General features: G+C 34.6%; 1 protein-coding gene across 1 annotated transcript in view; it reads right to left on the bottom strand.

Moving 5' to 3' along the window:
- Positions 1-4,694: 4,694 nt before the first annotated feature.
- DACH1 (dachshund family transcription factor 1) overlaps positions 4,695-25,164 on the bottom strand; it is a 423,085-nt gene continuing 402,615 nt past the window's right edge. The window contains exon 12 of the mRNA XM_073894450.1: positions 4,695-7,485. Within this exon, the coding sequence (XP_073750551.1) occupies positions 7,448-7,485 (38 nt within the window). The 3' untranslated portion in view covers positions 4,695-7,447. The remainder of the gene's footprint in view (positions 7,486-25,164) is intronic.

Here is a 25,164-nt window from a genome sequence, read left to right as displayed (position 1 = left end):
GGTCAAGAATCGATGTAAGAAGGTAGCTGTTGGTGGGGGCTGTGGGTTGTTTCAGGTTCAGAGCTCGCCAGTCACCCGTGAGAAGTGACAGGTGTCGGTCTCTCATCTGAAATCTAGGAAAGAAATCTCAGTGGGACCACTCAGAGGACCTGATATTTGTCCACTAACAGTTATTGGACACAGAAGGCCAGTGCCTATCTCAGCCTTGAATTTCACATGGTAGGATTGTGTGTTTGGCTTATTGCTCTGACAAATGTATAGAGAGAACTTACTGCTCTCAGGGCACTATGCCAACATTCCTGGCATTGGTTGGGGAAAAGAATACCTAAGTGTTTACTATGAACCCACGTGGTTCAGATGCAAGGATGAGCAGAAGATGGCTGGGCCTAACACTGAATACTCAATAGATAAAAAGACTTCTAAGTAACTTACCAAAATACATGTGCATTTGGCTGCATAAAGGCAACTGCCAGCAAATCCCCAGGAAGGAGGCAGTGTCCCCCCAAACCTTCAAATACTCTGTTGTAAATACCTGGCCAATCTAAATGCTAAATGATCATTCATTTTAGACAATTAAAAACCTTCTACATCCTGTCCCATGCCCCTAACGTTCCTTCCCTAAAAATACCTGTGCTATTAAATCGTTTGCCTGCATGCTCTGTGATCAGATTCTCCATTCTTGCTCAGTTCTGTTCTAGATTGCACGAAACTTCATTTCCCAAGAACTCGCCCATCTTCATTTGGGCCCTGGTGTCTAGCGATTGTTGTCTCACAGTGGCTGCTGGTGGGAAAAGAAAAATCACACATAAAGAATATACTAAAAAGCACCCAAATCTATTAGTGGAAGGAGCTAACAACCATTCAGCATATATATAAATCCAGGTTTATGACAACCAAATGGATATAAATGAAAGATCCAACTCAACGGGAGCCCCTTTTTCTTTGTAAATTTAATAAGATGAGTTAGTAAGAAAAGCGTTGACTAGTATCATCTCTTTTTCCCAGCTCCCACACTTGGGGTGGAAGCCAATACTATTTAAAAAACAAATTTTAATAATCATTAATAAAATAATTTTAATAATTTTAATAAAAACTTAATTTTATTAATTTTAAATAAATAAATTTTAATATTTTTAATAATTTGTTTGCAGCCTAATAATTAATTTCTCTTTGTTTTTGAAAATATGAGGTGGAAATACATCATTGGATGTGAATACACACAGTAAATAGAAAATAGAGGTGCACAGTGCTGGCGAGGTTATCTATCAACTCATCTTTCTCTGTTGCCTAATGTAGTGTACCAAATCTGACATACAACTGGCACTGTCGAAAGAGCAGCCAAAGAACCGGAGACAGGATTGGAAACTACTAGCAAGAGAGCTTAACACAATGGATGAATTACCAAAGAGTATTTACTGTTTATCTGGGAGCTAACTTTACTATAGCATTGAATTCCACTTTGATTTATCTATAGTGTTTTTAAATATATATATATATGTATATTTATATATTGTATATATTTTATATATGTATATATATAAAGTACTTATTTGAGAGAGAGAGTATGAGCAGAGGAAGGACTCAAGCTGACTCCTCACTGAGCATGGAGATGGACACAGGGCTGGATCCCATGACCCTGAGATCATGACCAGAGCCAAAATCAAGAGTTGGACCCTTAAGCCACTGAGCCACCCAGGCGCCCCTAAATGTCTATGTTGGTATAACATTTTTAGTGCTTATTCCAGGTATTACATTAAAGATGCAAAACTTACCATAGTCTGCTTGTATTGATTGACATTTTATCAGTTCAAGTAAAACACAGAAATGTTACATCCTTTCACACGATTTTATACTTCCTCAATAATAACATAATTGTCTTAGGTATTTTCTCTCCCTACATTGAGAATCACACCAAACTGTGTTACAACTTTTGCTTCCACAAACCTAGAGGCCCTCCAAAGAGAAGGGCTTAGCGCCACTTCTTGAAGGCTGGAACCTAGGCACGAAAACCCGAGCATTCTCCAAATGGTACGGACTGAGGAGAATGTTTGCACTGAGAACATTTAGATGGAGGAAGCCTCAATAATTATTGAAATAGGTTTTGTACCTCCCTGTGCAGCTCCGTGGTTAGATTAATCAGTAATTTTATTTAGAAAAAAAAGTAAAGTGTCTTCTATTATACCTTCTTGGGATTGCAAATTCATATTCAGAATTAAGTTCACCATGCTAAAACTACTTTTTAAAAATATATATTAAATATTTTACGGATTTTATATATAATTTAATGATTTTGTAGAACTATTGGTTGACCCTTACAGTGTCTGCACAGCTTATAACGCCCTCCACCCATCCCCAACTACGCTCCTGCCCCGACTAGTCATTTTCTACAATGTGATATTTGTCAGACTCCCAGACAGTGTCCTCAACCTTAGCTATTCATTAGAATCACCTCAGGAACATAGGCCTTAGCCCCAACCCCCAGAGATTCAAATTTAATTGGACACAGTATTTCTAAAATTCCCTAGATGCATCTAATGTACTGCCAAGATACCTTACTTGCATGTGCTCTGACTTGAGGCAATTAAAATTCTCAGGTAATCTGACTTAGGACAGGGAGAGAAAATGATTGGCTCACTTCTGTGGGCTGAGTCTTAAGCTCCTAAATAATGGGGGCGTCAAGAGGTGAACAAGAGAAACAAATATGTCCACAGTGAGAGGAAAAAGAAACAGTCACTGAGATGAGCAGCGGGGGGAAGTAAAAGAGGGGCCCTGGTCTCTGGGGGCTGGCTGCGATCTTGGCTTGAGGTTCCATGTGTACCCCTCTGTCTTCATGACCAATTCCTTTTGCTCTTTACTTGCAAGAATCAGTTTTTGTCATGCCAACCAAAGAAACCCCCATTGATCCAACAATTCAACTCAAAATCTCCAGCTCGTTCACCTATAAAGACAAATGGTGCTGCTACTACAAATGTTACTCACTACCCAGTGAACTCTTTCGGCATTTAAGAATTTACGCTCTGTGTCTGAATCAACTGAGGCCATTTTACTGTACATTTATAGATGCTGGGTCATAAGAATTGAACATTACAACCATATTCAAAAGTCCCAATACAGGAGGAATTTGTGGTTGATGATAACTTTTTTTTTGTGATTAAACAGACTACTTACCTTAAAATAAAGTTGACGAGCTTTGGTAAGATAAATGATCTGATTGAAATAAATGAAAAATAACATGAAAAGGATACCTAATATAGTGGTATTACTTAGAGGAAAATGTATCCATCCCTCTTCTCAATTCCTACACAATTGTTTAACTCACAAAACATGTCATATTATTCTCTAGGAGGTGAAGGTACAAAATGGGTCACAGTATCAATTCTTGGGAAGGTGTCTAAGTCAGTGCCCTCTTAATACCAGCTCCATGTCCCCTACACATTAGAAGATGCTTAATGAATCTTTTCTTGCTGAAAGTAAAATTTCCTGTTCCAACAAAATTATCAGCTCCTCTGGGACAACAGTTAAGTTTTCCACTTGAGTCATTACAACATCTAGCACAGTGCTTTGTGCAGAATAGAGGCTTTATTAATGAATCTGTTTAAATGAATAAATGAGGATCAGTTCAGGTTTTATATACCAGTTGTACATATTAAAGATAAATGTTAGTACCAAGCCTACACAGGAGGAAAAGTGATATTTTTTACAATGCCATTTACAATAACGTTTTAATTATATTAACATCTCTACTTCCCATATTGTAAAAATGCAATCCATATAACTTTTATTTGTAATTTATTCTCATCTGGTAATAAATAGCTTTTGTTCGTATTGTAAATTTGCTAGTCCCAATGAGAACACATGGGGAAAAAACCTCAAATCATTACCAAATTCCTCTAACATCCAAAGACTCTATGATGTTTTGGTACAAGTCTTACTGACATAAACATATGAAGACAGAAGACAAAAATGTATTTGTAATGGTCACATAAACATTTTAAGTTTTTATTAGGGAAAAATCATATTTTGTTAATTCATGAAATAATTTCTTTTGACAGAAAAAAAATCCATTCTCTTGGGAATGTTTAGAATATTCACAGAGATAGTAACCCAATATTTCTTCAGAGGCAGCATTTTGGATTGATTAAAACGTGTGTATATTATTAAAAGATATTAGAATATCAAAGTTTCTAAAGGCATTTTTTCCAATGATAGAGAATGAAAGCAAAACACTAAGAGTTACAAATCTACACTCTTATAGATATGGGAATAATATATTTTGTTCCATCAACATGTCTACTTTACATTATTCAGCACAAAGCTTTGTGAAATAAGAATCATGGGAAATAAGAATATAAAGGAAAAGGGTACAAATAACAGCTTCATAAACTGAGAAATGTACATAAATAAATCATGTATATGTGGGCAGTTTGCTTAGCTGGCAAGAAACAAAATATGGAAAATCTGCTTGTTAAACAATAACTACAGAGTGTGCTTTTATGATGTTTTTCAGCACAGTAATTCATATTAGAGATAGAAGCAGTTGCATGTTAAATAAAATCATTGAGCATTGTTTCCCTCGCATTGCAAAGAGCTGACTTATGTTGTTTTTAGATGCCTCCCATTAGAAAGTAAATATTCCTTCAATGCTATGCATTTCACAAAATTTAATAAAGACGAACTGTAAATAAAGTCACAGGGAGATTTCAGACAGTTTTATTAGGAGATTGTTGAAAAGAAAAAAGAAAATTAAATACAGTAACAGTAAACGTGGTTCTCACATTGAAACCAGGCTCAAAGAACTAGGCTACCATAGAAAAATTTCCAATTCTTGCATTATGATGTAAAAACAGATTTTTGTACAGATTTTGTACAACAAAATTCGTAATAACCTTTTCTCATTTTTAGAAAACTTTAAATATATAGATAAAAATAGACAATTTTCATAGGTCCTACATGAAGATGAGTATGTTCTGTTCCAAGGGCTTGCATAGAGCGCAAATGTGGTTATAATATAGAACAACTAGACATTAATATTTTTAGGATTACAAAAGCATGGAAACCATAAAATGGGCACAATTTTACTTGTTTATACCAAAAAAAAACCCAAAACAAAAACAAATTTCAAACCAACCTGTATAACTAAAAAAGGAGAAAAAACTTAAGTTACAGACTTAAAATAACATTTCATGAATTGTAATATTTACAACATGTTAGTAAGATTCTCTCTAAACATATAGCTGATAGCTTCTTTCTTTAATCCTTGCTAAAATTCCTTTTATATCAAACCAAACACTAAAGCATTCTCAAAGGTCTTGAAAGTATGCGTTTTAAAACTATTTAACCTACTTAACAGGTGACTCTATGCAAGGAGCAGAGCAATGGCTGATTCTACTACTTAGGTAAGTTGTAGGCTTTTTAAAAAATCTTTTAAAAAATGTATGATTCAAAAGCTTGCCACAAGTCCCTCCAATTTTAAGTGTTGTAATCCTTTAAAGACTGCACAAAAGGGAAAAGCAAGAAATACATACAACAAGGAACAGAATCTCTTGTGCTCAAAGAACAAAAGATGGGTATGGAAGAACGATGCCTCAAAAACCAAGTTTCTACAGAGCATTTACTAACAGTATTTTAAATAAAAATATTGCTCCCTTTCAAGCAAGCTAAAATAGGAACTGTATATATAACTTTTTTATTGTAGTAAAAAACAGACTTAGCTGGTTAATAGCGAACTACACAAAAGAAATACGTTCCAGTATTGCAAGGAAGACCTAAAAACTATAGAAGCTTAGTGCCAGAGTATCTATAATGTTAATTTCTTCTCTTAACCAAATAATTAATACCGAATCAGAACTATCTTTAAACATTTTTACGCTAGTTTTCTTGGACATTTAGGATTTTGCTATTTATGGTAATAAATAATGTTATGATCATAAAATTTTAAGATGACAGCAAAATCATAAAATGCACAGCGACTGTACTGATTCATAATATCAGTCTTTAAAGGTGTAACTCCAGATTAGTAAAAACAAAGAGAAGGTAACTTCAGTGTGTAATAAGCACTGTTTGCAGCTTTACTTCCAGTTATCTGCACAAAAGTGAAAACACATACTGTAACTTTCAAAAAGACAGTGAAAATAACACATAGGCACCCTTCCCTCTGACCAGGGTGGGAAGCACAACACATTTTAACTTTATCACTCAGCGCTACATGGTATTGGACTGATACATCAAGGGTTTGTTAGGTTTTGTTTTTCAGCAACATTAACATAATATGACATTAACATATAAAAATATTTCTGGTGTTTTGATTTACTGTTCAGCCACAGTCCATTCTCAATAGTGCAGTTTGGGGCACTAACTAGGGTTCAATATACAAATAAAAGTGGCTGACACAGAGTTCTGATGTCACCAGATGCTTAAGATCTCATCCATTAATACTGTGACTCCAGACAAATATTTACATGCCTGCATGCGTTAAAACCAGAAAGGTGTCTTTCTGACTAACAGGGTGACAAAACATATTTTCTAAAATTCTCATTTTCCTAAACTCTAGTATACTACTGCATACATAATACCTTCCTTGTATGTTTTATGTTTATATACTGTACATGTGACCAACAGTTTGCATAAGAAGCATCATTATTATTTTAAATTCTATATGCCACTACCAGTTTGGAATGAAAACATGTTACATTTATTTTTTTTTTAAGAAAAAAGACCTTGGGTGAAACCTTTTGGCTTATATTCAATGCTTCTTTTCAGATATGCAAAACGTTATTTCACTGGGTTGTTGTCAACATCCAAATTTGTTGGTCTTTTGGAAGTACGTGAAAAAAATCTTCATGAGAAAACCCACAATTAGTTCAAAATCGAATGTAATAGAATATTACTCTTTGATTTATTGATTTTTTTTGTTTTTTTGTTTTATTTTTTTGTTTTTTTGTTTTGTTTTTTTTTTTGTTTGTTTGTTTGTTTTGTAAGGAATCCTCTATGCCCCCTACAAGTTCATTTCCAAGTGTTCTTGCTGGTTTCGGGAGGACATAATTCTGTAAGTCTAGGTGACCACTGGGTACAAGAGTCTCTTGATGTGCTCAGATACAGAATTTTCAGAGGAGGAAAATGGTTCATTCCATTAAAAAAAACAAAGCGAGGCCTTATTCAGACCTGCCTTTAACTCGGTATACAAGTGTCCAGCAGCAAAGGTGCAGTTTTTAACTGTAAGAAGTTGGATACCTGTACATTTACAAACATTCTCAGGTCTCTGGTATGAACCACAGGTGAAAATCAATGGAGGAAACTTTTTTTTTGTAGAATACTTAAACTTTTAAAGAACATTAATACACAAAATTGAGGAAGTTCCCTTAAAAGGACTTTATTTTTTCCAAACTTTCCAATGACGAATGTCTGCAAAGTTCTTTACTATAACATGGATTTCTTCAACAGGAAAAATTCAGTACATGACAGTAGTTTTCAAATACAGTCTTCCATCTAAAAATGAACAATAAAAAATAATTAATTTCATGATATTTGGGGGACAAATGTGAATATAAAAACTTAGTAGCCTGATATATAATTTGTGGATTTTCTTCTATCTTCACTTGTTTAGGAAGTAACATCTTTCACATATTCTCAAAGTTAATTTCATAATTACATTGAGTTTATGTGATCAAAAAGAATACAGAATTTCTAGTTCTCATAAATATATATTTGCTATTTTGATATCAGTTCAAGAGCACTCAGAAAACAGATAAGAGTATGTGTGTGGGTGTTACTGATATGCAACGCTAGTTGATTTCTGTTGAATGACAATTACTTCCTCCAAACTTTCAGAACCAGATTTTCTCTAAATGCACTCAGGTGTATCTCCAAAGGGAAAGACTGAGCTCCTCATCTTACTCCTTAGCAGAGTTGTTAAATATACCATGTAATGTAACTGTTGTGCACATTTGTTGCTATTTACATGAAAGCCACCTAGGTTATTTCATCACTATCAATGAACTATACAGTCTTTCCTCCTTGAAGTGAAATTAACCAAACAATTAAGTGTTAAGATGGAAATATATTACTCAACTTTAACCAATTGAGAAACCCATGGTTATGTGAAAAAGAAAAACAAATCAAATATTGGACACATTCAATAATCCCATTTGAATGAAGCAGAAATAAGAAATGGGAAATTAAAAATCCAGAGGAAAAACAAAACAAAATGTAAGCTCTTTTCTCAAATGTAGCACCCTTTAAGCTGACAACTTTGTGGTGTGGACTAAACTTTGGATATATTTGTATAAAATATATCTAAATTCCAAGTTATAAGATCTACAGTAGAAGGTAATAAGAAAAGGAAAATTTTCCAAGCATTTTTAAAAATGAATATTGCCATGTAAATGTTTGCAAAATGACTGATAGTTAACCAATAGTGTTAAAATATAAGGAAACAGAAATAATCTACTGTAAATCCAGGAAATAGAAAAATATAATCTAAATATGTGCAGATCTCACCTTCAACATTAAGTTAATTGAATGTTTTCACATAATCTGTAGTAGACATAGTAATTAGTAAGGAACTTAAAACCAATGTTAAACCATTTTTTACTTCATAGAAATACTGACATGCCCAAATTTTACATTCCTATTATGATTGATTTTAGCCTAACTTGTACAGTTGGAATATTACCTCTAAAATGTCACAGAACTCTGTTTTGTTCATTGATATATCCCAAGAATCTAGTACTTGTTCCATAAATATGTGTTAAATTAATGAATGAATCAGAGACAGGTTTTGTGAGATTTACAAAAAGTATATATTGAATAAATTATTAAATAAAATATATATTTAACTTATGATATTGTTAATGTCCAAAATCCACCATTTGCCTTCAACAACATGAAAAGAAATGTCCATAAGATTAGTCTCATACTGGCTAACTTCTTCTATAAGGTGTATCAAGTATTGGCTGCCTTTGTAGAATTAATCCAGTTCAGCTTTAATAACAACATTTACCTGGAAGTCTCTAAACATCCTTAGCTTCCCAGTTCAACAATCATATATCATCATTGTTTTTAATATATGAAACATCTAATAATGACAATGACTATCTGTTCTCTATAAGTGGCATACACATTTGGATATGTGATATAATTTGAGATTCACCAATGAAAATATATTATTAATCCAACTGAACTCTATTTTTGAACGGTGACTTAAAGGCATACAAAACTATGATGTATAATCACCCTAGGTATGTTGTCTAAAAACATTTTACTTCCTGGCCTGTAACGATAATTTCGTTAATACTAAATATTACTATCTATCTCTGTACTGGCTATGGAAGTAGTCATTGTAATATTCAATAAAGATAAGAATTTCCTAAATCAGGTATTTATCAAATAACCCATATCCAAGCCATAACATTTTGATGAAAATTTCTTTCTAAGAAAGGCTATGACAGTACCATATTAACATATTGTGAAATATTCATCATTTTTGCGTGGAACATGGTCTGATTTCTTCTGTTTGCTTGGCTTGATTGCACCCACCTGTGGGACAAAACTATGATTTTCTCACTTACATTATAGATATAGATGTATAGATATAACTTTCTAGTTTTAGTTTAGCAGGAGTTTTGAATCCTCACTTTGTAAATAAACCTAACAAACTTGGTATTTATAAAAATAAGCTAAAGGTAAACTTGGTATTTATAAAAATAAGCTAAAGGGTGGCTCAGTCGGTTTAAGCAGTTGCCTTCAGCCCAGATCATGATCCCAGGCTCCTGGGATCAAGCCCTGCATGGAGCCCCACAATGCATCACATAAAATAAAAAATAAAAATAAGCTAAAATTTCAGCTGTTCATATACTTAGTACCAGGTAGCTAAAAATTGAATCTTTTTAGAGCTAACTTTGATCCTAATGATTTTTACTACATAAGGCAACACACATTTTATAAAAATCTAGTAATAAAGGATTCAGAAGCCACCGAAGAAGTAGAGTACTATATTTTTACCAAAGTTTTTAATTCTTAGCCCTTTAATTACTTTATCCCTACTTCTTTCTCCTTTCAACTGCCTCATTATTTCTGCTCTGCAGTGAGTTATATTGAGAGTATAATTTCCATTCTTACTTAAAAAAAAAAAAAAGGCAAATGTTTCCTAGCATTACACAGTGGGGCAAGAGACATTCTTAACTTTCCCCAAATTCAAATTCCTTCACGATATCCATGGAAAAGTATTTGCTTGATATTAACATTTCAGGGCTCATTGTGGTTTTTAAAAAAATCTTTGCATATTAAAGGAGAAAAAAATAAAATCTTGAAAAATAGCTTTCGAATCTTCTGCAATGTCTGCAGCCTATTAGGAAGAAAGATTCTAGTAGCAAAAAGTGGGTATACAAAAATAATTCATTAAGTGTAAATACTTGTTTTAAGAGATTCACTAGCCAAATTCTTCACCAAGGCCTACCAGGTACTACATAATTTGATATAGTATATTCCGCTCTCATCTTATCAATTACCACTGTCCCCTATTCCATGACCCTGGCTCTTTGCATTCTGGGACACACCAAGCTCTGTACTGTGTTGAGTATAAGGCCTATTCTTCCTTTTAGAAATCTAGAAGATAAGTACCTCCTCCTTCCCTGATTATTTTTCTGCTCCCTTCTATGGAACTTCTCTAGATAGAGAGCTCCTATTTATTCTCCAAGACAAGCATCCTGGAAATTAACTCCATAGCACTTGTCTCACTTTGAAGTTACATCTGGGGAGCCTACTACATTATGTGCTCGAGAACCATGGAAGCAGCAGCTTTATCTCTTCTTTTCCCATCAGTATTAGAATGACAGTGTTTAGCATGATGCTTGCCTTAAAAGTTTAATGCAGTCTCAAATATTAAACTTTTGGAGAAATGAAATAATCTGCTTACATAACAAAAATAATTATCTTTAGCATGCTAGCAATTTTAAAGTCTACCTGAAACTAAATTTTATTTTATTATTTTTTTAGAGGCAGGGTAGAACAAAGGGAGAGGGAGAGAAAGAATCTTAAGCAGGCTCCACGGCCAGCATGGAGCCCTGTATGGGGCTCACTCAATTTCACCACCCTGATACCATGACCTGAGCCAAAATCAAGTCGGAAGCTTAACCAACTGAGCCACCCAGGCGCCCCTGAAACTAAATTTTAAAATAAAACTATATTCATTTAAAAATATAAAAATAATAATTATTTTGTAAACATCTTTACCATATATCATATACAAAATACATTTATAAAAATTATATACATTATATTTATGTGCTCAGTATCTGATCTACCATAATTCCACTTTTAATAAATGTCTCCTTGCATTTTTGACTAATGTTCTTAACAGATGGACAAATGCATCAAGCATTAAAGATGCCAGCTATAAAATAGATCCCACCTGCTACAGTTAAGGCATTTCCATGATTAAATAATACTTAGGCATCAGAGATTATCTGCCTTAGAATCAACTGGAAGTAGTTATCTACCAGGCAGAGACAGACCCTGGAGAGTATCTCTCTCTCTTTTTGACTACAAAGCTTAACTTTCAAATCAATTCTACTCTATAATTTTGTCATCTTCCTTGAAACATACTTACAGATGATGCAAAGTCTGTAAGGAAAAAAAAGTTTAACTAATTTTATATTGTTTCAGACAAGTTATATTGGTCCTTCAGTCCTCAGCACATAGCCCCATATGTATGCACCCAGAGAGCTAACAACAGGCCTCTGAATTATGGGACTGTAGGTCTATCTCAGGCTTCTGCTAACAAACCATCTGAGTGAAAGTTGAATGGCAAGGGTACTAGGAAAGATATATGGGCCCATAATTCAAACTGAGCTATGTTTTTATGTTACATAATAATGGTTTCAATACTCCCCTTTCTTGAGTCTTCCAACAGCAGGCAAAGCCATGGGGCCATTGAGAAGGCCCTACAAAAATGAGCTACAGAATGAAGGTCATTATAATCCCTGGAGTGCTTCCACGGCTAAGACTTCGTTATTCAGAGGTGTGTTGTTTGCATCTGAAAACTCAGAGGTCTTATTTATATATTTTGTTTTAAGGGCTGCCCTTTGTGCATTATACTTAACTTCTAACTAGATAATCTCACACCTATCCACTATTTCTCCTATTGTATTTATTTATTTCTGCACGTGTTGACCACAGAAAACTGTGTTTACTATTTCTTCCTGAGGCTGGGCCAGGTGTACCAAACAATTATTCCTTGCTATCTCAAATGGATGAGAGTTTTTCTTTGAGATCAAGTAAATTAGCAATAAAGGCAATGATTATCATTAATATAGCTAATATTTTCTCAGCATTTGTGTTCAAGTGACTTTATAGATTTCAAGCCTAAACTTCCCATCAACTCAACAAAATAGGTCTTCTTAGTGCTTTTTTATTTTTTCTTAAAGATTTTATTTATTTATTTGAGAGAGAGCACAGGTGGCGGGGGGGGGGGGGCGGTGTGCAGAGGCAGAGAGAGAAGGGGAGGCAGACTCCCTGCCGAGCAGGGAGTCCGACAAGGGACTCAATCCCAGGACCCCAAGATCATGACCTGAGCCGAAGGTAGACGCTTAACCAACTGAGCCACCCAGGAGCCCCTTCTTAGTGCCTTTTAAAAGTAGGCCATTAAGCTTGAAAAACATAAGTATCTTGCAAATTTTCACAGAGCTAGCAAATAAAAGTGCAGGGATTTGCTATTTGTGTGAATCCAAAGTCCACATGCATTCCATTAGGTTGCTTTCCTTTAATAAGTAATTGGCCTCTCAGTGGAGGAGATGCAACGTCTCTGAGCTGTAGAGGTAAGAGCCGGGCTCTCAGCACCACCAGCCTGCCTGCCTTGTGGATCCCTTTCTCGCTGTCTTACCCAAGACAGGCTCTTTCTTTTAGCGTGTAGAATTTCAACTGAACAAATTGAAATGAGAACTAGAATTCTGATGGTTTGGTTTCAGAGAAAATATCTTCCTTTAACACTATGATTATTTGCTTTTGTATGGGAGGTTGATATGACAGAAAAATCATCAAGCTACACTTTGTGCATGGGAGTACTTAATTAAAAAGTCTATTCTAATTAAAAGCATTTGGGAGTAGGGAGTGAATGAAACTATTTAAATTACAAATTCCTAATAGTTCCAAAGTTCATTGTGATTTGATGCTTACAGCTATAATTTGGTGTATAAGAAAGGACCTAGATCATGGAATAGCTTATTGCCAGTATAAATCTTTGTATGATATTTACTGTTATTACGCAGATTTAGATCTATAGGTAATGAGTTAAAATCTTTAAAAGTTCCTTGTAAAAATGGATCTCAGGTTTTAATATTAAAGTTGAAGCCAGTGGTGGCTCAGTCAGTTAAGCGTCCAATTTTTTTTTTTTTTTTTTAAGATTCTATTTATTTATTTGACAAAGAGAGACACGGCGAGAGCAGGAACACAAGCAGGGGGAGTGGGAGAGGGAGAAGCAGGCTTCCCGCTGAGCAGGCAGCCCGATGTGGGGCTCGATCCCAGGACCCTGGGACCATGACCTGAGCTGAAGGCAGACGCTTAATGACTGAGCCACCCAGGAGTCCCTAAGCGTCAGATTCTTGATTTCAGCTCAGGGCATATGGGCTCTGCTCTGGGAGTGGAACCTGCTTAGGATTCCCTCTCCTCCTACTGTCCCTCCCTGGCTCAATCTCTCCCTTTCTCTCTCCCTTTAAAAAAATATATAAATAAATAAAGTTGCAGCCCTCAGATCAGACCTTTAAGTATATTGTATATTAAGTATATAGTACATTATTTGCTGTGGCTAAGGAGGAGGGACTAGGGAATCTGTCACAAAATTTCCAATTTTGGTTTGTTTTGTGTTCATGTATTATTTTTACTGTTTTGATGCAATTTTTTGATGCAGTGTTTTTGCACGTATTGTTATATGTAGTTATTGGCAATGTCTAATACACATAGATACAGAATTTATCTGTATCATTTATTTGATATCATTTATCATTATATCATTTATCTTGATCATTTATTTTTAAAACTAATGAAATTTGTTCAATAACAATCACATTATATAACTAGATTTTTATATTAGAAGATAGCATACAAATTGGAACAATTTCAAATTGCTTAGTTGGATACACCAGAAATCCAATTCCTTCATTGTATGAAAACTATGTGAAACCATTAATAAGGGAGTATGCTAGTGAAAGGTATCACACAATATACGAATAGTTGTATATTCTAGTTTTGAATAAACCCCTCTTGCAAACATCCACAAAGATCTCTAACATGTCTTTTGCACAAAGGGCTTACTAAATTACATTTCCTGTTAGGAAGTAGCTTTATTAAAAATGGCATCTATTTGTTCAAAACTTATATCCAAACACCTGTAATCTAACAAAATTTGCTGCTTTCACAAAACAGTTCTATGTGCACATATCTCACTACCACAGAGCTGAGGAAAATATTAACATAACCAAGGGCAAACATATAAGATCATATATCCAGAAAGTTTAATATTTACTTAAAGAATATTAGTTTAATATTAGCCCTGAGCCTCTCTCAACATAATGTCTTAATCATGTGAAGGAAGAGAAACCAAAACAAGTGATGAAAACAAATGTTAATGATTCATGTGATATTTGATAAGACAACGAGAGGAAGTCAAAATAAAAGCAAACAAACAGGAACAGATGGGAAGGATCTTTGTCAAGTCATAACCCCTCTTCTAAAACCCCCAAAGGAAGAAGCTAATTAAAGAAAATATTGTTTCTTGCTTTTTTTTTTATAATTTTATATTTAGAGTAAGAACATTCTGCAACTGCTAAAGCAAAGAAGCAGAGACACAAAGTCTACATTTAACATGAGAAATATTTTAAGAGAGATTGATGTTCAGCACAGGCCCTTTTATAAGAGGATTCTGAGTAAATATCATTTCTTCTCATGAAATGCAGCTAATAACTGTCTAAGTGATTTCCAGAAGTTACATTCAAGGTTGCGATCAAAGATAATTACAAAGTAAAAACTGAAAAAGTTGCAACAAAGTTTGAATTTTATGTAACTCAGGTTGTAACTGCAGACCCTGAGGCCCATAGAGTTGGGTCAAAGTGAGAGGGGACTAGACCCCAGATCCCTTTTGACCACTTTCCGTATAAGCACCTGGTGCTCTTCTAGAGAGTGGGCATGGACTGTGTATACAAGAGCCCGGCAACAAGTGTATTCTGTCTGTATAAACCAAATTACCAGTACAAGCAGTAGGTAATGGGTTACCTAATGGAACAATATGGCTCAGCTTATTGGGAATCAGAGCAGGTAATATCACGTTTACTAAAAGGCTAGTATGAAGTAAATCTCTTCTGGTTAACAGTGAAGACAAAAAAGTATAATCAAAAACTGCTTTTGTAAATTTTTCAGTTCCCTTCAAAGAGGAAAGTGAATGACAGAACACAGTCTAGTTTAGAATGTGTTCTTAGAAGATCATCTAAAGCTATGAGATGCACGTTGAAAGGTAACTAAGCTTTAGCCAAAGATGAGAAAAGTGAAACTCTCCGTTCCATGTGAATGGACTTTACATCAGACTTTAGGTAAGCACCAGAATCGAGGAAAGACCCAACCTTTGACAGTTGGCTAATTTGAAGCAGGTGGAACTGGACTGTAGGTATTGCGTGGCTAGAAAGGATCATCAGTGGGCAAGCTGGTCTAATCACAACATCCTTTCTAATTGGGACACTAAATAGACAACCAGTAATGAAAGCTGGACTAAAGAATGTTCAGGGAAGGCATTTGAAGATCTGCAGATAGTTGTGGTTAATCTCAGCTGGCGTGGAGTTAGTCAACTCCAGCCCTAGGCAAAATACTTTTCCCAAATGGCTAGATCAGCTTAAAATATCTCAGTTCCTCTGAGAAGTGACATTCTTGTTGTGAGTATCTTAAAGAAGAGGCCCTTTGCCTGCATTTTAGGCTCAATGATGATGTTGCTGCTCTCTGTGGGCAAAGAGGAATTTACTACCAAACATTAAGATAATGCTGGTACTAAAGATCTTTTATTCTGTAACTCAAGAATCTTCCCCAGTTGGGGTAGAAATCTGGACCCTGTGGTTCTATGAACTGTTACCTATTTAGGAACTCTTTGTTCTTAAAACCATATCTCTATGACCACAACCAACCAAAACTGATTAAAAAAAAATCATTATCATCAACTGTCTACTATTTATCTATGCAATAGGGAACAGGCCATTCTATACTATTAGTGTTAAGAAATTAGCCCTCTGACAAAAAGTTTAAATTATGAGTAATCAGCCTATACTCATGGAGACATGGTTTGGGTCCCATATATTGTATTACTAGAACCTAACTGTTGTCACAACTACGTGTCATAGGATTCAAACACTTATCCCCCCCAAGTTGTTTTCACTATGCCAACACTTAAAAAAGCTTCTTAGAGACATTGATTAAAGCCTGGCTATAATAAACTTAAGAGCAGATAACATACTATATGGTTTTGTGTATTACTAGTTTCTTGAATATTGCCTGGAACCTGGCAAGTGGTCAATAAAAATATATAGAAGGAATTATCAAACTCACATCACAAAATGAGGGAAAGATGGATATTGTGTGTCCCTGAATGTATACCTTCAGAAAAACACAATCTTGTGTGGGTGGTATGCAGGCTTAGAACACATGACCTGAGCCGAATCATGAGGAAACATCAGATGCAAAATGATGAACACTCTCTTAAGACTGTATTCTCCAAAATGTCAACTTTATAAATTTTTTAAAGTCCAAGGAGGAGCTCCAAGATCAAGGAGACTAAAGAGAAATGGCAACTAAATATAATATGTGATACTAACTTGGATTTAGTAATGCTATAAAAATGCTATAAGGGACATGATTGGGTCAAATTACAAAATTAGAATTTTGATGTCAGATTAAATAAGAGTACTATGACAATGAAGGATTTATCGAGCTGATAAATATACTGTCGTTATGTATAAGAGAACATCCTTGTTTTTAGTAAATGCCCCCTGAAATATGTATGGGTAAATATAGCAGGTAAAGGGCCATGATTTATACAACTTACGCTCAAATGCTTCAGAAAATACATGCAGATAGAAATAATTATAAGGCACATGGGAACAAAATATTAATAACAGATGAATCCTGGTAAAGGACACTTGAGAGTTTCAATAGTTTTTTTGAATTTTTCTGTGAGTATGGTTTTCTTTCAAATACAAGTTAAAAAATAAAATAGTTGCCTAAATGGTATAAAGTTTTAATATTTCACCAATATTAGGTATTTATTAATAACTCATTGAGGATATACACTTTCCACTCTCCACATACACTGTTTCACTGATTATGTGGACAGTGTTCTCATAGGAAATGTTTTCTGCTTAACAACAAGTCTTTTGAGAAGTCCTACTCAAGTATTAGATAGTAAGATGATGCTTAGTGATTCTCTTAATAGAGTTCTCCAGGAAGACCAGGTTCAGTTTCATGAAACTTACTGGATTGAGGGTGTGGACATAAGCTGGAATCTGGTCTACTGGTCCATTTTGTTTTAATGGTAAATTTACAATTGTAAAGTTTATGAAGTCTGCTTAACTGTATTACCTGTTATTTAGTTAGGACTACATATGCTAATGTGCATTTGTTGATGTACGGAAAGTACCGTTGCGATTATCTGTGTTTGAAACACAGGTTATCTTTTAAAAGTTTATCAAAAACAAACAAACAAAAAAAGCAGAACACAGACCTCTTTAAAGTTTTGTTTTGTTTCTGTAAACAAAGAAAAATTATATTGCTGGTAGGTCTACTTTGGTAAGGCATTTGTGTGTGTGTGTGTGTGTGTGTGTGTGTGTGTGTGTGTGTGTGTGTTCTAATTAAGCATTCATTAGTAAGAAGTGGGAAACCATCACAGTGGTTAATGTACCAGCAAGTGAGAATGGGGTGCTTTGTACTTAGGTTACCTTGTCCTGATTGGAAGGTGAGACCTCCCAACTTCAGCAAAGTAAAGCACAGTAAAAATCTCTCATTACTTTCTCCATTCTTCTATTCATTTCTGGAATAAAGAAGACTAAGACACAGGTATGTAAGGAAATAATCATTTGAGGGCATATCTAAACCCGAATGATGAATGGATAAATTATGTACTATGCCTAATTAAAACAGAACATAGAAAAAAGTGATGCCTTATTTGATAAAACAAAATATTGCAGGAAAGGGAAACAAATCTTTCAAACCAAGCATTTGTATCCTTTAGGATTACAAGAACAGTCAAAATCCTCAGTGAATTGTTTTCAGAATAAACTTATGTGTTAACTCTGGGGAAAAAAAACAAAGGTGACAATTAGAAGAGCAGTTCTTGCAGAGCCTAGTTATTTTCTTTTAAGTTTGGAGGGAAAAAATCATCTTTCTTTTAAAACTTAAGCATTTTCTATTTTTTTCCATTTTCCATTTTTCCATTTCCTCTAGCATGACTAAACGAGCAATTTTAATAAAGTTATATTTGTTTAGAGAAATACCTGTAAGTGAATAAAGTTCTAAATTTCTAGAGCTTTATTTAACACATTTATACAATGCTGACCCAAAATACTGGCCTAGTGCTAAACTCGACAAATGACAAACTTCCATGAAAACGTCTCAAATCTTTAGAATATATATGACAACTGTTGTAACTAAAGAAATGACACTTTTGTGGAGAACAGTTTTCCTTTATATCTTATCTAATGAAATCATCAACTGTTGTGTAGACAGTACATGGGTAAGAACAATAACAGGTTATACAGGAATTATTAAAGAAGGTAGCCCTCTGTGCACTCAACTTTAAAATTAACCCACAAAGGATCGGCCCAGAGAAGTGTAAAGTTAAAGACAGACTAGCAAACAGGGAAGGAAATGTGTTGACAGAATGATCACATCTAAAGAAAGATTATGAGACTCAATAGAATGATCACATGTAAAGATTATGAGAATCAATAGAGGGCTTGTCCAGAAAGGTAGCCTAGAGAAAGCAGTTAAGCTGGCAGGTTTTGCAAATGCCCATGAAAGCACCAACCAGGGATGAGGTTCCCTTCAAAGACTGATGTATACATCTGGTCTACCTTTAGATATATTCTTGATTCCAGAAAATATTTGATTATATAATACTCCTTGTTCTAATCCCATTCTTGCCAGATAATTTGACGATTTTTTTTTCTGCATAGCCACTTTGGTAGGAATACTCTACGATGGCCAGTAATACTCCCTGTCTCCTGATATTCATATCCTAGTGTGATCCCCATCTCCTTTAAGTATGGACTGTATCTAGGCCCTTGCTTCTAATAAAGAGAATAGGGCAAAAGTGAAGGAAAATCACTTCCAAGCTTAGATTATAAACAACTGACGTTTATCCTGCTGGCAGACACTCTCCCTGGATCTTTTCACTTGGTTCATCTGCTGAAGAAGGTTGCCATATAGTGAATTGCCCTACGGAAAGTTCTGTGGCAAAGAACTGATGGTGGTCTTTGGCCAGTAGCCAACAGGGGAACTGAGGCTCTCAATCTAACACCCTTGAGGATGCAAGGCCAGCCAACAGCCACATGAATAAGCTTGGAAGTGAATCCTGCCTCAGTTGAGTCTAGGGTTGACTGCAATCCCTTCCAACGCCTTATTGTAGCCTGGGAAAGACCTCAAAGCAGATGACCCAACTAAGCTATTCCCAGATTCTTCACATACAGAAAGTGTGAGATAATAAATGTTGTAAACCATAAAGTTTGGAAGTAATTTGTTGTGCCGCGGCACATATTTAATACTCCTTCCTTTATAAGAAAGATGTGCTGGTCAATGTCACAAATAAATATTTCAGTTCTTGTGACTTACAGGGTTTTAGTATACTACCTCAGTTTGCTTTCTTCTGAAATACAGAAAAAGATTGATGACCCGGCTCTGAGTCATGTGAATTTGCCACGCCAAGTGCCACTTTGTGAATTCTCTTGGAAGCTTGCCTACACTTCAGAGAAACAGCAAAACCAACCTGTGTGTTTCCAGTACAATATTTGTCTTACTACATCAAAATAATTTTTTAATCTTTTTTTCCTATTGATTTATTTATTTTAGAGAGAGAGTGCATGGAGGGGAGGAGGGGCAGAGGGAGAGGGAGACAGAATCTCACGCAGATTCCCTGCTGAGTGAGGAGCCCTACACGGGGCTGGGTCTCAGGACCCTGAGATCATGACCTAAGCTGAAACCAAGAGTCAGCTTCTTAAGTGAGTGAGCCACACAGGTGCCCCTACATCAAAATAATTTCTAAAAAAACCTTTCTGATTTGCTACTAATGGACTAAATTACTCTAAATCACAGAATATTTTCACAACTTTGTTTTGTCTTTTAAAATGGATATTACATATATAAATATATATTAAGTATGTATATCTTCTATTAAGTGGAAGTAACTTTACCTATGTTACCTTAGGGCAATTTGATTCTACTGGGAATGAAAAACAGATTTTCCATAAAGATTGATGATCGCGTTTCATGATATATGGTGGCCTCAGAAATAAAAATGATAATTGTTAATAGTCTAATTCTTATACTAAACTTCTCTCAGAATAATGCTGATTACATCAGATACTTGATGCAATGTGACCAAAGTAACCATCCCAGGAAACTGTATAACTCCATACTACTGAAGTTATTACCATTTAACAAATTACCGAAAAAGAGAGAAGGACAAAAAAAATTCTAGATCTCTCTATTAAAAGCACTTAGAAAGATACTAGATTGAAGAAGAAGCCAGACAATCTTTTTAATGCCCCTTCAAAGTTTTGATTCAGTAGTGGTGACTGGCTATGTTCAATTTTGATTAAACCTGGTATCTTGCAATATTTGAAACTGTTGTTTATCATACTGCAATGTTTTTCAAGAAGCAGACATAATTCTTTGCAAATTGATCAGGAAAATATCAACAAAACCAGCCACAAACAATGACAAATGTAAGCCACTAAATGCTTTCTAAAGTGGAAAACGATGAAAAAACAAAAAAGACAAAATGTGCTATTACAAAAATAGACAATGCTAATAGATAACTTTGCATTTTACAAATTGTCTCTGTCTCTAGACACAAAGAATTTCAGGACACATCTGAGCACTCTGGACTTACTTACAGTTTATGTTTAAGTTCCAATTTGTTCTCAGCATATATTAAATTACATGAGATTGTCAAATTTCTTTAATTCAATTTCAAAAAATAAACACAAAAACTTTACAAATAAACATTTAAAGTATATTATAATAAACGTGCATATATTTAGGAAGAATAGATAAATGTTGATATACGTATATTTCATGCCTACTGTGAAAATCTGCCCTGGGTCATGGTAACATAGGCCACTATTTCCATTAAATTTAAGAGCTTGAGCTCTGGTTATTGTCAGTATTTCCTTATTTTCCCATCACTACCAATTGTGATATGAATAAAATTAACATGTCACCACATAGATCATTATATCCTGAATTAAGGTTACATTTCGAGAAACATTATGAATTTAAGGAACTCAATCGAGGCTTATGTCAAAACCACTTTATAATAAAATCTCTATTTTCCCACCAGAGAAACTATTTACTACTCTTTCAGGGCTAACTCACAGTTGCACTTAGACAATACCAAATTGCTCAACCACGAATGCTTAATTTTATCATAATATCTTTGATTCATTTCAACTGGACAGATATCAGTTCTATCTCTTTTTAAGGAAACGTACTTGAATAGCTATAAGAATATTAACTTGTAAGTCTTGATTAATAAATATTGCCTGTTTTCCCAACACGATAGCATTATAATGTCTGTATGAAGAGCTCACTTCATCAGCCCTTTTTTAAACAGGTCTTGTTCTTTGCTAGTTCAGTGCTCAGATGAGAATTCTCTAAATGCTTCAACTTTAACCAGACATTTGATGGCTTTATTACCAAATGTCTTATGTATTGAAAAATCTGATGCTCCAAAAGCTTAAAATATGGTGTAGGACTAGTATTATTTTGGTATAACACACACTTTGTTGTGATAATTCAAAACACTATTACCTGAGCATTTTTTATTTACTTACCAAGTCTAAAGTGTAATTTTTACTTTCCCTTCATCAAAGTAAGAATGTATTATACTGTTCAAATGATGGCAAGAAATATGTATGCATCAGAGGGAAAGCTAACAATGTGAGTAAATTATTGTTGCTTTTTTGTTTATGACTCTATTCATGTAGTGTGATTACTTGAAAGGACTGATATCCAACATATTGCCATATGAAACAATATCATGAAAAATACATGTCTCTTAATGCAAGAGTTGAATTGACAGTTTGTCATAGGTAAAATCTGCAGAATCAACAAAGGCACAAAATAAATAAGTCAAAATATGAATTTTCTAATATACCACTATGTATTTTTAGCATTCTTTATTCTAATTTTATGTATATAATCTAGCACTGTAAATTTTTGGGTTCCAGTTTTATTACACTCACTTTAATGGACAAAATTCAAAGCCAAGTAATCCATTCTTTCTAACTGATATTAAAAAAAAAGCTACTTAATGTTTTCTCTATTTTTTAAGAAATATTAGGTCATTCATTACAAATAAGGATAATAGAGAAATGTATTAACTCATCGTCATTTGAATATTCTTTGCTTCTTAATGTTGCATTTATTACTATTATTATAGTCTTTCCTTGGGCGAGAAGTGGATTGACATTCTAGCCTTTTCAGAATGACAATTTCAAGATTAAGCAAAGAGATGATGTATTTCAACATAAGCCTTTAATGGTGTCCACAGCGGTATCTCTTGTCTAGACCTCACATCCAAACTGCCTCATACTCAAGCTCCAGCTGTACATTCACCTGGATGCTTACTCTTCAACTCTATCTAAATGCCCCATTGGCCTGGATCTCTTTCTCAGACCACCTACTTCAAATTGCCAACTGCTGCTTTCTATGCCCTATGAGTTGATTTTCTCCTTATACTTCACTGCTCACTCCCACTTATTCCTTGCACAATACCAGAACTTGGATTCTTATTACTTCACTTCTGAATTTATTACATTCTTCTTTATTCTCACTCTAGATCAACACTTCCCATGCAATATTCATATTGGATTTAGGATTTAATATATTGATTTCAGATATAAAACAAGGGGGACCAGATATAAAACAAAGGGAAGCAGATAAATATTCCTAAATAGTATTTAGGAATTTGTTTAAAGCCGTACTCAGAAGCAGCCATAATATTTATGTCTCTTCTTTTGAAAAAATTATACAAAATATGGCAATAATATGGCTTCTCAGAGGATGTAGATTTACATATGTAGACTTAAATGAATCTTCACCAATCACAAAACTGGAATTAATGGGTTTGTTTGTGTTCTGAAAGTACTGTGTTTACATTTCAGAAGCACTAGGTCAAAGCAGTACTTCACTAAAAGAGAATAATCGATTTTTTACATCGTTAAGGGAAAAAAAACGAATTTTCTAAATTTCAGGTTCAATCTATTAAATTAATTTTAGGCCTCAAATACATGTTCCCAAAAGTGTACTAGTGAGTTCTTATAAACAACAAAACAAAAAATGAGTCCTACTGTAAAAACTTCAAAATATGACTACCTAATATGTTCATAGAGTACATGAATTTTTAAATATAGAGACAGGTAGGTACATGATTTGGCCATATTTTGATTTGTTAAAATAATTCCTGATTTCATGTAAAAATTTAATGTATAAATATTTCATATTTTTATATAACTAAAATTTGACTTAATTCCTTCCACCCCAAACACACCTTGACACCCACAGCTTTATCAAAAGGAATTAACTCAATACATGTTTCACTAGAATTATTTATGTATCTTTATATCCTACTAGATTATGAATTATTTAGAAAAGATATCATGTGTTTTGCATTTTTTTCTGGCCCCAGCACTTGGTGTATAAGCATTTGTTAAAGTGAATTGGTTACAACAGATAGATTTACCAAGAATTAGTTACAATAAACAGTTGCCAAAGTTCATTCCATGAGATACTATTTTTCTTTTTTCTTTTTTTTATTATGTTATGTTAATCACCATACATTACATCATTAGTTTTTGATGCAGTGTTCCATGATTCATTGTTTGCGTATAACACCCAGTGCTCCATGCAGTACGTGCCCTCTTCAATACCCATCACCAGGCTAACCCATCCTCCCTCCCCCTCCCCTCTAGAACCCTCTGTTTGTTTCTCAGAGTCCATAGTCTCTCATGGTTCCTCTCCCCCTCTAATACCCCCCCTTCATTCTTCCCTTCCTACTATCTTCTTTTTTTTTTTTTAACATATAATGTATTATTTGTTTCAGAGGTACAGGTCTATGATTCAACAGTCTTGCACAATTCACAGCACTCACCATAGCACATACCCTCCCCAATGTCTATCACCCAGCCACCCCATCCCTCCCACCCCCCACCACTCCAGCAACCCTCAGTTTGTTTCCTGAGATTAAGAATATTACTTTTAATTCAATAAAAATTTTCATAATCAGATGATTCTAGAAAATGCTAATTTAACTTTTGTATCAACTTCAATGCAGGACTTGTAGAGTCTTTAAAATACTAAATATGAACTTTGAAAATCAAAAAGGTATATATTTTTAAATGACATTCATTTTTCACAGATAGCCATTTTTAAGGTTTGTTCTCCCAAACTGTTCATGAGATGCTTCTCAGAAGAGGACATTGATATCAGTCTGGAAGCCATGTTGGAGGAGTGTGTTCATCTATGTCTTTTCCATTCCATACCGCAGTGAAGATTTTATAGCAGTTGCAATGGTCAGAGGGGTTTTAGGAAGAGACATCAGATGAAAAATATTTAATTGAAAGGGATTTCAAGAATAGAAATTCCAGGTTTCATTAAAATTTAAATTTGTGATTTTGGAGCTTCCAAAACTTTTCTTATTTGTATTCTGTTTTTATTTACTTATTAGCCTAACCATATGAAAATGTGGACCTTGGAGTGCCTGGGTGGCTCAGTTGGTTAAGCACCAGCCTGCAGCTCAGGTCATGATCCCAGGGCCCTGGGACCAAGCCCTGCATCAGGCTCCCTGCTCAGCGGGGAGCCTGCTTCTCCCTCTGCCTCTGCCTCTGCTCATGCTGTCTCTCTCTCTCTCTCTCTCAAATAAAT

Source organism: Callorhinus ursinus, unplaced genomic scaffold, assembly GCF_003265705.2.
Source record: "Callorhinus ursinus isolate GAN/ISIS: 27379988/994484 unplaced genomic scaffold, GSC_fseal_2.0 scaffold7, whole genome shotgun sequence".
NCBI classification, from domain to species: domain Eukaryota; kingdom Metazoa; phylum Chordata; class Mammalia; order Carnivora; family Otariidae; genus Callorhinus; species Callorhinus ursinus.
This window is presented reverse-complemented; position numbering and strand designations above follow the sequence as displayed.